General features: G+C 44.4%; 1 protein-coding gene across 1 annotated transcript in view; it reads left to right on the top strand.

The window, feature by feature from the left end:
* The window catches only part of LOC102974751 (zinc finger protein 345), a 40,790-nt gene extending 28,464 nt beyond the window's left edge, over positions 1 to 12,326 (top strand). The window contains 4 exon segments of the mRNA XM_028477739.1: positions 892 to 1,018; positions 3,566 to 3,667; positions 6,784 to 8,881; positions 12,029 to 12,326. Of these exon segments, the coding sequence (XP_028333540.1) occupies positions 892 to 1,018; positions 3,566 to 3,667; positions 6,784 to 8,630 (2,076 nt within the window). The 3' untranslated portion in view covers positions 8,631 to 8,881; positions 12,029 to 12,326.
* Positions 12,327 to 13,987: the final 1,661 nt, after the last annotated feature.

Genomic DNA, 13,987 nt, shown 5'->3' with positions numbered 1-13,987 from the left:
GTCTGGGAGGATCCCACATGCCGCGGAGCAACTAAGCCCGTGTGCCACAACTACTGAGCCTGCGCGTCTGGAGCCTGTGCTCCGCAACGGGAGAGGCCGCGACAGTGAGAGGCCCGCGTACCACAAAAAACAAAACAAAACAAAAAAAAACAATCGTCTAACCCTCAGCAGCCTTTTGGTTACCAGGTGAAGTGGGCAGTGGATGGTTTTGCTTCATCCTGAGCCGTATTCTTGGAATTAGGAGTTGGGGTTGGGATCAGAGTTGGAGTCTGGGATGGAGTGCGACTTAGGAGTAGCTCTGACATACAATGACTTGGTAGTTTGGGTTTTTTTTGGCCGCGCCGCGCAGCGTGCAGAACTTCCCCAACTAGGGATTGAACCTGTGCCCCCCTGCACTGGAAAAGCGGAGTCTTAACCACTGGACCACCAGGGAAGTCCGGTAGTTTTTTAAAAGCGTTTCTCAGGGCTGTCATGTACAGGTGTGTAGGTTACGTACTGCACAAGGGTGCCTCATCTCAGTGGCATGATTTACATCTTCCACCTCCTACATCGGTATATTGATTATAGCAATTTACACGCAGATGGCAGGCAACTGTCACATGCTAGAAATAATTGGTGTACTATAACAATTTTCCAACAGATGGCAGTAAAGAGTCATGTGAATGCGGGGGGTCCTTGTTCTACTTTCTACCAAGGTGCCTGTGGGCTAAGGGCTGCCCTACCTAGACTTTTTACATTCCCATGGGCCGGTTTAATTCAGTCGTCCCAAATCTGCCAAGTCAGAACGTTCCAGCGCAGGGAACAAGTGGGCAGGCTCTTGACCCATGACCTGTCCCACCCCAGAGTTCTGGAAAGACGTGCCTGTCCATGATATAAAATTGGCCCTTGCAGGAATCGGTGACCTTCAAAGACGTGGCTGTGGACTTCACCCTGGAGGAGTGGGGCCAGCTGGGGCCTGGCCAGAGGGAGCTGTATCGGGATGTGATGCTGGAGAACTACCAGAACCTTCTCTCGCTGGGTGAGGCCCTGCCCCCTGCCCTCCCAGGAAGAGGCAGGATGCCCCCTTCAGCCCTCGTCTCCTCCATGCCCACCCACTGCTTAACTGTGGGCATTGACGGGGGTCCTCTCTGCTCCTCTCACCGGACCCTCCTGGGTGGCCCCTGTCCATCTCTCTGTCTCTCCGCTGGCTTCTCCCAGAGTCCCAGCATCCCCGAGGGCCCCAAGTCCTCAGCCTGTCCCACAAAATCTTCAGCCTGTGCCCCTGCCCTCTTCTTTTTTAAAAAAAATTTTATTGAAGTATAGTTGATTTACAATGTGGTGTTAATTTCTTCTGTACAGCAAAGTAACTCAGGTATACGTACATATATATTCTTTTTCATATTCTTTTCCATTATGGTTTATCACAGGATATAAATATATTATTGAATATATTTCCCTGTGCTATACAGTAGGACCTTGTTTAACCATCCTATATATAATAGTTCGCCTCTGCTAATCCCAAACTCTCAATCCGTCCCTCCCCCACCCCTCCCCCTTGGCAACCACAAGTCTGTTCTCAATGTCTGTGAGTCTGTTTCTGTTTCGTAGATATGTTGATTTGTGTCATATTTTAGATTCCACATATAAGTAGTATCATATAGTATTTGTCTTTCTCTTTCTGGCTTACTTCGCTTAGTATGAAAAACTCTAGGTCCATCCATGTTTCTGCAGACGGCATTATTTCATTCTTTTTTATGGCCGAGTAGTATTGCATTGTATATATATACCACATCTTCTTTATCCGTTCATCTATTGATGGACATTTAGGTTGCTTCCACGTCTTGGCTATTGTGAATAGTGCTGCTATGCACATAGGGGTGCATCTTTTTTTTTTTTTAATTTTTATTGGAGTGTAATTGCTTTACAATGTTGTGTTCGTTTCTGCTGTACAGCAAAGTGAATCAGTTATACGTATACATACATCTACTCTTTTTTAGATTTCCTTCCCATTTAGGTCACCACAGAGCACTGGGTAGAGTTCCCTGTGCTAAACAATAGATTCTCATTAGTTATCTATTTTATACACAGTAGGGTATGCGTGGATCTTTTTGAATTAGAGTTTTCTCTGGATATGTGCCCAGGAGAGAAACCACATTGTTTTGAACAAACAGTTCAGGCACAGGGAGCCCCTCTTATCAGTTAGAGAGTTCTGGAACCCTCCTGAGACCCAGGTTCCCAGATGCCAGCAAGGGCAACCTTGCAAGCAGGCCTTGCCAAGGAGAGCAGTCAGCCTGCTGTGTTAAACCCTTTTCTGCACAATCTGCACATACAGGTGAGGTCCCCTCAGTCTGTCCCCTGAGCTTCAATCTGTGCAGCTGGTGGCCTGCACAATACCTCCCTGGGGAGATCCAGGCCCCAATGCTCCCTGTCCCCACTGAGCTCCCCATATCCCCCTGGACCCACTCCTCCTCCGGTTCCCGCATCTCAGAGACAGCTTCCGCCCATCCAGTCACCAGGCCAGTCCTGGGCATGGCCTGTACCCACTCCTTCATACCCTTATGTGACCTGGCCCCTGCCCACCTCCTCAATGTTATCCGCTTCCATTCTCTTCCTCCTCCCGCTTCTCCATTTAAGGTAGGAGCGATTTTTCAGCATGTTTGCTCACAGGAATGATCATTAGGGAGTATGTTTGTTTCCTAGGGCGGCTGTACCAAATTATCACAAACGTGGGGACTCACAACAGCAGAAATGTATTCTCTCACAGTTCAGGAGGCCAGGAGCGCAAAACCAAGGTGCAGGCAGGGCCGGGCTCCTTCTGAAGACTCCTGGGGAGAGTCCTTCCTGGCTTTCTCCAGCGTCTGAAGACTCGTGGCATTCTTGGCGTTCTTGGCCCTGTACCCTTTGCCTCCATCTTCACCTGGCCTTTTGCCCTCCAAATGTGTCTGTGTGTCTCTCCTTTTCTTATAAGGACACCAGTCATTGGATTTAGGGCCTACCCGAATCCAGTAGGACCTCATCTTAACCATTTACATCTGCAAAGCCCCTCTTTCCAAATCAGGCCACATGCTGAGGTTCCTGGGGGCTTAATGTTCCCCCACTGCAGGAAGAGAGGGATTAGTGATCTCAAAAGACAGCAGGCCTGAAAAAGTCAAAAGAAACAGATGAGATGAATTTTAGTAATCTGTTTCGTTGCACCCAGCCTAGCCAAAATATGGTCCTTTAGGCACATGTTGACATCATGTGCCTAATAATTCATAGATTGATAATTCATAGATTGAATAATTCATAGATTGATAATTATCTATGAATTATTAGTGAAATTGTTTCCTTTTTTCTCCATATCAAGTCTTTGAAATGCTATGTGTATTTTTCACTCAACTTGAACACAGCTGGAGCCTTAAACAGTGATGTCAGGGCTCAGGTTCTCTCTGGAATGTAGTAGGCACTCAATAAACGAGTCCTGCAGATCTTCTAATCATTAGGTGTCCAATGTATGCATCTCCCCTGCAGACCCAGGGCTTGGGGCCCAGCCCTGAGGCCCCCCTGTGACTGCGGCACCCATGGCCAAGTCTCGCATTTTTTTCAGGGGCAGGGCTTCCTGGGTCCAAACCAGACGTGATCTCCCGTCTGGAGCGAGGGGAAGAGCCCAGGATGGAGACGAGAGCAGCCCCGCGAGTTACCTGTTCAGGTGGGTGAGGGTGTCCAGCAGGTGCGAGCTGTCTTCCTACCCTCCAGTCTGTCATGATCAGTAACGTCGCTCGAGAGTGAGGGAGTGTACCATACGGGCCATCACTGTGGGTGCTGGGTTCAAATCCCAGCTCCACCACTTCCTGGCTGTGTGACCTTCAGGCAAGTCATTGAGCTCCTCTGTACCTCAATTTCCTCATCTGCAAAATGGGGTCAATAATAGCACCTGGGGTTGGGAAGAATAAGTGAGTTAATACATACAGAGGGCACCCAGAACCCCCTGCTCAGAATAGGCTGCGATGGGGAGTTCCCTGGCAGACTCTGGACTTTCACTGCTGTGGGCCCAGGTTCAATCCCTGGTCGGGTAACTAAGATCCCACAAGCCACGCAACGTGGCCAAAAAAAAAAAAAGAAGAGGCTACAATGGTTATCGTTATGATTATTTATTGGAAATCACTTGTGTAAGAGACCCAGAAGTGGGATCTGGCCTGACGTGTTGGGGGGACAGGAAGAGGCCAGATTTCTGCCCCTACTGGCCCGTCACCTCATCAGAGGAGGGAATTGAAGCATCCTTTTTTCCATCACCTGTCCATCCTGTTGTGGGGCCAGTACTTACCCCTTCCTACCCCCTCACTCACCATAGCCCATCAGGCCCCAGTCTTGTCCCTCCTTCCCCCTCTCTTTGCCCATTCCCACCCCCCGCCAACAGCCCTGGCTCAGCCCTCAGCGACCCTCACCTGGACCCTCACCCCAGCCTCCTCCCTGGCCTCCCAGCCTCCAGTCTTCTGGTTCATCCCACACACAGCCCCAGATCCCGTCCCTCCCCTGCTCATAGCCCTCCTGTGTCTCCCCAGTGCCCCTGAGACAAAGTCCTAGCCACACACCTGGCACGCAAGGCCCTGCATGATCCAGCCTACTCTGTCTCTGGCCTCATCTCTCATCACCATCCACTCGTGTTGGTACCCCACGCCCTGACCTCACTCCCTGAAGTACCTGTTCCTCCCTGAAATTGAATGTGTGTTTCCACCTTTGGGCTTGTGCACATGCTGTTCCCTCTGCCTGGAACACCCTTCCCTGCTTTGTCTGCCTGGCAGACACCTTCATGATCCTCAAGGCTACAGGTCACCTCTTCCAGGAGGCATTCCCTGACTTCCAGGCTGAGTGACCTGCCCCTTCTCGGTGCTTTCACAGCTCCTTGCTTGAGCTGCTATTACTGCACCTGTTCCTGTGGCAGTTAAGAGTGTGGGCTCTGGAGCCAGACTCTCTGACTTCAAATCCCAGCTCTGCCACTGTCAGGCCGTGTGACTGTGGGTAAGTGACTTAAGCTCTTGGTGCTTATCTGTCAAGTGGGGACATTGACTGGGGACACTGATAGTACCCACTTCACTGAATTTCTTTTGGGGACTGAATTAGAAAACTCTGGACTCTAAGACTCAAGTGGATTTCCCTGGGTGAAGACCTCTCCCATGTGTCTCCGAAGTTCACATCAGTAGAGAAAAGCACATCCAAGTGACCCTTGCAGAGAGAGGCTGACATGGAAGCCCGCACATGATCTCTCTAGCCTTCACCTACACACATATTTGTTACATATTTTGCTGTAAGAAATTTTAGCTGTGCATACAACTTGTTGTTGAGTCATGTAAATCCTTCCAGAAAAATCACCAAACTAGTGGATCGTTGTGGGATCACCCCAAACAGAGACATAACAACTAAATGCTCTGCGGGATTTTGAAAATAATCCTGTTGTCATTGGATTAGGCAATGGTTTCTTAGATACGACATCAAAGAAACAAGCAAGAAAAGAAAAAATAAATTGGACATCATCAAAATTTAAAACTTTTGTGCTTCAAAAGACACTATAAAGAAAATGAAAAGGTAACCCACAGAAAGCAAGAAAAATTTTGTAAATTATATGTCTGATAAGGGACTGATCCTTCTTACAATTCAATAATAGAAAGACAAATAATCCAGTTAAAAATGGGCCAAAGATCTCAATAGCCGTTTCTTCAAAGACACACAAATGATCAGCAAGCATATGAAAAGATGCTCAAGATCATTAGCACATACCTGCTACATGACCAGCCGTGGTGAAGACCCCAAATCAGGCACCAGATGGGCATCATGAATCTTCCATTTACAGTAAACAATGCTGGGACTTCTCGGGCAGTTCACTGGTTAAGACTCCGCACTTCCAATGCAAGGGGCGTGGGTTCAATCCCTGCTTGGGGGGCTAAGATCGCACATGCCACGTGGCCAAGAAAATATTGATTTTTTTTTTAAAATCCCAGCAAATTATACAGTAGACAATGCTGACAGCCTAATACATTTTGACCCATGGTCTTGAGCACACAGAAAAAGATCATTAACCAGTAATTATGTAAAATTCCAGGAGTTCAATTCTCAGAGCTTAGCTAAGGGTCATTGCCATGGTTACAGAGATAAAAACTGAGTAAAGTGGACATTCTGTGTTAACTCTTTCCCTGCACGTGTCCACCAACATAGTGTGAGAATGCTTCTACCATGCTCATTTGCCAACACTGGATATTTTTAATATTTTCCAATGTAAAAAGTGTCAAATGGCGTCCGAGAAATTTGACTTTTTAGACTATTACAGATGTTGAGCATCTTTTTCACGTATTTATCAGCCACTTGTTTTTCTTCTGCAAAATGTCTGTTCACATTCCTGCTTCACTATTTCATTAGATTGTTTCTCTTTTTCATATCGATTTGTGAAAATGTATTACACATATGGCTAAGAAACCACTGTGCATATAAACTGCTTTGCAGCTCTTTTTTTTTTGCATGTTTAGAATATACTGAGACCATTCTTCCGTGTCACAACATGAATCTATCTACCTCATGCATTTAGAACTAGCAATATAAACTTTGAAATCTTTCTTTTTAAGATTACAATGTCAGGGAATTCCCTGGCTGTCCAGTGGTTAGGACCCTGTGCTTCCACTGCAGGGGACACGGGTTCCAACCCTGGTTGGGGAACTAAGATCCCACAAGCCACGCACTACAAAAAAAAAAAAAAAAAGATTACAATGCCAGATCTAAATAACCAGCGTCTTTTGTCCTGGGACAGATGAAGTTCATATTTTCCATTTCTTTCAGACTTGGAGACAAGCTCTGAAACTACTCAGGAGACACTTCCAAAAAAGAGTATTTCCGAAGAGGTGGCTTCCCCAATGGGAAAGATGGAGGGCATTTTAAGGGCAATGCTTGGAGACACCAAGTTGGGGGACTCCTGGACATGCGGCCGTCAACTGGAAGACCAGGGAAAGCAGGAGAGGCATTTGAGGTGGTTGTTTGCTACTCCCGAGGAAAACACCCATGGCGAGTTGAGACACTTCAGGCAGACCTCAGCTTTCATTGGGAAGCAAAGAGTGCCTGGGGGAGAGGATCCTCAGAAGTGGACCAGGTCAAGAAAGAGCCTGAAACACCAAAGGAAACCATTTAACTGCACAGAATGTGGGAAAGCCTTCATTTACCATTCGGACTATGTCCTACACCAGAGAATTCACACTGGAGAGAAGCCCTACAAGTGTAACGAGTGCGGGAAAGCATTCAGCAACAGCTCATATTTCATCCAGCACCACATCATCCACACAGGAGAGAAGCCCTACGCCTGCAACGAATGCGGCAAGACCTTTACCCAGAGCTCATCGCTCACTGAGCATCAGAGGATCCACACTGGAGAGAAACCCTACAAATGCAAGGAATGTGGGAAAGCCTTCACCCAGAGCTCCTCCCTCATCAAACACCAGCGATGCCATACCGGGGAGAAACCCTATAAATGCAACCAATGTGGGAAGTTCTACTCCCAGGTGTCCCACCTCACCCGCCACCAGAAAATCCACACGGGGGAGAAGCCCTACAAATGCAGTGAGTGTGGCAAGGCTTTCTGTCACACCTCCTCCCTGACTCAGCACCAGACAATCCACACCGGTGAGAAACCTTACAAGTGTAACGAGTGTGGGAAAACCTTCAGCCACAGCTCGTCACTGACCCAGCACCAGCGAGTCCACACTGGAAAGAAACCTTACGAGTGCCCCGAGTGTGGCAAAGCCTTCAGCCACAGTTCGTCCCTGACTCAGCATCAGAGAATTCATACTGGTGAGAAGCCCTATGAGTGTCATGAGTGCGGGAAGGCTTACACGCAGATCTCCCACCTCATGAGGCACCAGAGCGTTCACGTGGGGGAGAAACCCTATATATGTAATGAGTGTGGAAAGGCTTTCAGTCACACCTCCTCCTTTACTCAACACCAGACGATCCACACTGGTGAGAAACCCTATAAGTGTAACGAATGTGGGAAAACCTTCAGCCAGAACTCCTCACTTATGCGCCACCAGAGAATTCACACCGGGGAGAAGCCCTATGAGTGTACAGTTTGCGGGAGAGCCTACACCCAGATTTCCCACCTCATCCAACACCAGAGGACTCACACCGGAGAGAAACCTTATGAGTGTGGTGAGTGTGGGAAAGCCTTCAGCCGGAGCGCCCATCTCATCGAGCATCAGAAGATCCACACAGGCGAGAAACCCTATAAGTGTAAGGAGTGTGGGAAAACATTCAGTCACAACTCATCCCTAACTCAACATCAGAGGATTCACACTGGCGAGAAACCCTACACCTGTAAGGAATGCGGGAAAGCCTTCAATCAAAGTATCCACCTCATTCAGCATCAGAGGGTTCATACCGGGGAGAGGCCCTACAAATGTAAGAACTGTGGGAAAACCTATGCCCAGATTTCACACCTCATTCAACACCAGAAAGTTCATATGGGTGGCAAGCGCTATGCATGTAAAGAATGCGGAGAGGATTTCAGCTGGGGTTCACACCTGGCCAAACATCAGAGACTTCACACTGTGCACGACGGTCACGTCCGTGGTAATTTTGAGAAAGCCTTTGCTTGGAACATGCAGCTTAGTGATCATCAGAGAACTCATGCTGACTAGAGAGCCTGCGAATGAAGCAAACTGGTGATTCTGCTGCTGGGTTCCATTCAGCCTTCATCAGCAGTAGAAGCTTCTTCCCAGAGAGGAGCCGTGACACTATAGATTGAGAGAGTTGGTTCCTTTTTTGCCTCCTAGAAGGAGGATGGCACTGTTTATCACCAGCAGAGACAGCTTCTGATCATTTAAAGGGCTCCCCCCTAAAATCTAAGCTTCCCCCCCATTTCTCAACCCTACAACGTCCCTGGATGGTGGTAGGTATGAGGTGGTCTACATAGGATGCAACTTCATCTGGGATCTTTAATAAGGTCTCTCTGAGCTTTTTAAATTTATTCATCGTGTTAAATTGGAGCCTGGAAATTCATGAAAAAACAAACACAGCTGGAAAGATTCATCTGTTAGAGTAAAAGTCACAAATATATGTAACTAAAGATAAATGCCAGGTAGTTTTAGTTTCCTTTAAGATTTTAAGCTACAAATTTCACTGAAAAATCTGCAGTTGGCTTAAACATGGAATATGTTTCACATATTTCCAGCCATTTTTTATGTCCTATTGTTTCTGTCTTTTCCACTTCCAGGAATTGTGCTTTACAAAGTAATTGCCCTGTTAGACATCATTTTCTGATTTTAGTCATGCCCAAAAGGAAGTTTTTATTTCCTCATATTTTTGAAACATAGTATTTTCTATTAGAAAAATAATACATACACTTTTAAAATAGGAAAATTTTTAAGTAGAATAAGATAAGCTTATTGTAAAGGATAATTTGAAAAGTGTAGAGAAGTATGAACTAAAATACCAATTCCCATAATCCCACAGGCCAGAGAGACCCACTAGTCATTTTTGGGTGTATGGCTTTCTGGTTTCATTTCACTCTGTATTCCATATCCATATTTTTTAATGTTGAAAATTTTGGATCATAAAACAAAAAGCTATATACTCACCAACAACTTGGCCACCCTCAGAAGTCAGGTTGTTTTGATTTTTTTCATCTTTCCTTCTGAATGTCATTTCAAAATAAGTGTTACTTTATTTAATTGTAATCAGAAACAATTTTGGCTTCTCTGTTTTGCCCTCATTATACCATGACATTGTCCTTTGTCACCACGTAAACTCCATCCTCATCATTATTAGGGCTAATGATGTTTCATTGTTGGGCGTAGAATAATCTATAAATCCATGCCCCCATTTAGACTTTGCTCTAAGCCCCCGATTGATGCAGGTTATTCACCAGTTTTCCCAATTATGAATCATGTAATAATGAGCATTTCCATCCTAACTTCCTCTCTCCTTTTGGGGGGATTATTTCTCTAAGTCAAATTCCCAGGATGGGAATAACAGAATCAAGACTAACCATTTTCTTGTTTCCTGGAACATATTGTTAAAGTGCTTTCTAAAGGGGCTGGACCTGATCTACCTGGAGCGTGCTGGGATGTGAGGACTACAGTTCTGTTACATTATAACCAGCACTGAACATCAATCATATAATGTTTTCCCATGTCAAACATATAAAATGGCTAGTGATTTCAGTAACTTACTGTGTGCCAATTTTGTGCTAAGTCCTTGTTATGTGTGAACTCCTTTCATTCTTCAAACAACCACATGTGTTCAGGGCTATATTATCCCATTTCACAGATGAGGACACCGAGGCATGCTGATGATGTAGACAAAGCCCCACAGCTATGAGGTCATGGAGCCTGAACTCAAGTTCAAGTAGTCAAGCTCCAGGAGCTATGCACTGAACTTCTATTGGGATTGAACACATTTCACATATAACATTTCCTTCTTAAAATAATGTTTATTATTATAAAAACCAATACATGCTTTTTGTAAAAAATTTACAAGATCCAAGAAATCCGGAAGATTTTACGCAAAGGCCAGTGGTACCCAGAGATAACTGTTAACCTTTTTGGTATACTTCTGCTATTTTTAAAACTTAATCACAGTATTATAACACTTTAATAAATCTGGGACATAGTTAATATACAGTTTAGCATACTTCTGTGTTAACTTTATATCACAGGCCCCTATCATTAAATATGATTTACCAATATCATTAAATACCGACGTCATTAAATAATCTTTAACAACCTGATGTTTGGGGGCTTTGCATAGTTTGTGTTTAGTAGTAGCCAATCCCCTGTTGGATACTTTGGTTGCTTCCAGTTTTTGACTTTTATAAACATCCCTTCTACTGAAGTCTTAGGCTGAGCACCCGACCAGTTCCCAAGTAGAATCCTGGCAGGGAGTCTGTGGGGTCAAAGAGAGAACATTTTAATGACCCTGTGCGCGTAGCTATTGGCTTCCTGAAATTTCTGCATCTGATTGGCAGTGGATGGGACTGCATCTCACCAACATCATCACTGGTAGTTACCATGTTTAAAAGTCTTTGCTCAGGTATTTATTCTTCTGTGACTTCCTTCATGGTTGATGAAATACTCGTTTATTGTGAATAATTCAAACAACACAAAAATGAAGCACACTATGGCTCTCTATAAATCTTCATTCCAAAGATTCTAGACTCTTTCCAAAGATTCTAGACTGTTTTCTGTTGTTTCTCCCTTTCTGTTGGTATGAAATATATATGTACATAAAATATTATTTATATGGCATAATCACAGACGTGATTTTAAGTGACATTTTTCACTTGATATAATATGAATATTTTCCCATTGCAATCAATCCAAAAAATATATATAGTACATATTGTACAAAAATATATACACATGTATATATGTATATATATATATATCTCATCATTTGCCACTTTTAACAGCTGCATAATAGTTCATGCTAGAGTTTCTTGAATTTATTTAACCAAATTCTATTAATGGGCATTTGGGTTGTTTTATTTTCTTTTCCATCATTGGACATATATTATTTGACACTTGTGCAAATTATCTCCATAAGATGAATTCCTAGAAGTAAGCTTGTGGGATCATAGAATGTCCATGTTTAAAATTTTGATAGTTATTGCTAAATAATCCTCCAAAAAAGGATGACCCAATTAACAAAACTCCTGAAAGTGTACATGACTGCCTATTTCTGTCCTCCACTTCCTTCACAAATACTCGGTATTTGTCTTTTATTATTTTTAACATTTCTCATCTAATAAGTAAAAATGTCCTGTTGGTAGGGAGATTAATGATCTTCTTATGCCTTTATTGATGTTTTGCCTTCTTCAAACTGCTTATTTGTATATTTTGCCCATTTTTAATTGGGCTGCCTTTTTGTATTGATTTATAGGAGCAAGTCTATGTATTACATATACTATTTGGTATATACATTACTAATATTTTCTCCCAGTTTATTATTTCTCTTTCAGTTTTGTTTATGGTGTATTTTGCTATACAAAATTTTAAACTTTTTAGGTATTCAACTCTATCTGTATTTTCTTTTATAGTTCTTGGACCAGCTTCACACTAAGAAAAACCTGCCTCACCTCCCAGGATTATGAAGAAAGTTCTCCTATATTTTATTCTAGCACTGTGACGATTTTTTAACAAGTAAATTTTTATTCCTTTTGCATTTTTATGGCTTATGGTATAAAATTTCAGTTCCTAGAGGCCACCTGCATTCCTTGGCTTGTGGCCCCTTCATCCTCAAAGCCAGCAGTGTAGCATCTTTAAATCACTCATCCTAATATATTCCACCATATATGTAAATTTCTCAGCACACTTGGTCCACTCCCTTCTCGAAGATTCACCCCTCCTGTACTAACATACTGATGTAGAATAATTCTTAGTCTAAGAGAACCTAATTTTGAATCTTGCCTTTGCCATTGCCTTGCTGTCTGATCCAGTTTCTTCATATTTTAAATGAGAATAATAAGCTATATTACAAAAGATGTTTTAGGTTTCAAATAACAGAAAACTTAAAAGAGTTCAAACAAGAAAGACAGTTTACTAGCTCAAGTAGCCAAAAGGACCAAAACAAGGCATTCATCTTGTTTATCCTAGTACTTCAGGATGCCTTCAGTGGCAAGTAAGAGAAAACCCCAACTCAACCTCACAAACACTAGGAAGAAGAAATCTACAGGTAAGGCAAGCTCCACCTGCTATACATTAATATTTCCCTACAATTCACTTGAGATTTACATGGTTTTATTTCACAATTATCTTCTCAAATAATTACATTGCCTGATCACCTTTTCATTCCTATCTCAGCACCTTCCCTGTTTACTTCATAGTACTTACCGTAATTTCCTATTATAGGTCCCCTATTTACTGCCTGCTCTGACTCCCTGAAGGCAGGTCCTTTGTGTCTGTCACCACCATATCTCCAGCGCCTAGAGCACTGCCTGGAACGTGGTAGCTTCTCAGAAAATAGTCACTGACTGATTGATTTATTTAAAGGCTGAGCCATTCCCATCCCCACTTGCACGGTAAGAGAATGTTAGTTTCCCCACTCCCTCAAGGTAAGTATATCATACAGCTTTAAATTTTGGCCAGATATATAAATAAAGATAGCATTTTTCCTTTTTCTCTTCCTGGTGCTCTCCTACACATCCCTCAAAGCCTTATTCAAGACCCCTCCCCTGAGAAGCCTTCCTCACATCAACTCTTTCAGTCCCGCCCTACCCAGTTTTTCTCCCTTCTTTGTGCTGTAACACGTTTTTCATTAAGTTTTATGAGCAAAGCACGCTGTTTTGTTGAGCATCCCTACTACTTAGAAACGCCTTTAAAGAGGACCCCTTGGGACGTCCCTGGTGGTGCAGTGGTTAAGAATCCGCCTGCCAATGCAGGGGGCACGGGTTCGAGCCCTGGTCTGGGAAGATTCCCACATGCCGCGGAGCCCGTGCGCAACAACTACTGAGCCTGCGCTCTAGAGCCCGCGAGCCACAACTACTGAGTCCGCGTGCCACAACTACTGCAGCCCACGCGCCTAGAGCCCAAGCTCTGCAACAAGAGAAGCCACCGCAATGAGAAGCCCGCGCAGGCAAAGAGTAGCCTCCACTCGCCGCAACTAGAGAAAGCCTGCGCAGCGACGAAGACCCAATGCAACCAAAAATAAATAAATTTATTTATTTTATAAAATAAATAAAGAGGGCCCCTCGCCTAGCGTCACTGCTTAGACAGTTGCCATGGAGACAAGCTTCCGGAATTGACGGTTGCCCTGACAACGGACGCGCGGTGGTTAGCTTTCAGAACGCAGCCTGTGATTGGTCGAGAGGAAACAAACTGTGTAACCACCTTCTCCTTCACCACTCCGCCTACGGAAGATAGAAGAAGCCTTTGACACCGCTGTACCCAAAGCGGAGGCCGCCCCGGAACTCCAGGGTTTCCTCCGCCTTTGCCCTCAGAGGACCGTCGCCCTGAGGAGCCGGAATCCCGCGGGGACCTGGGAAATGTAGTTAGGGAGC

Source organism: Physeter macrocephalus, chromosome 17 (genome assembly GCF_002837175.3).
Source record: "Physeter macrocephalus isolate SW-GA chromosome 17, ASM283717v5, whole genome shotgun sequence".
NCBI lineage: Eukaryota > Metazoa > Chordata > Mammalia > Artiodactyla > Physeteridae > Physeter > Physeter macrocephalus.
Note: the sequence above shows the minus strand (reverse complement) of the source record. Positions and strands in the feature narration are given on the sequence as shown.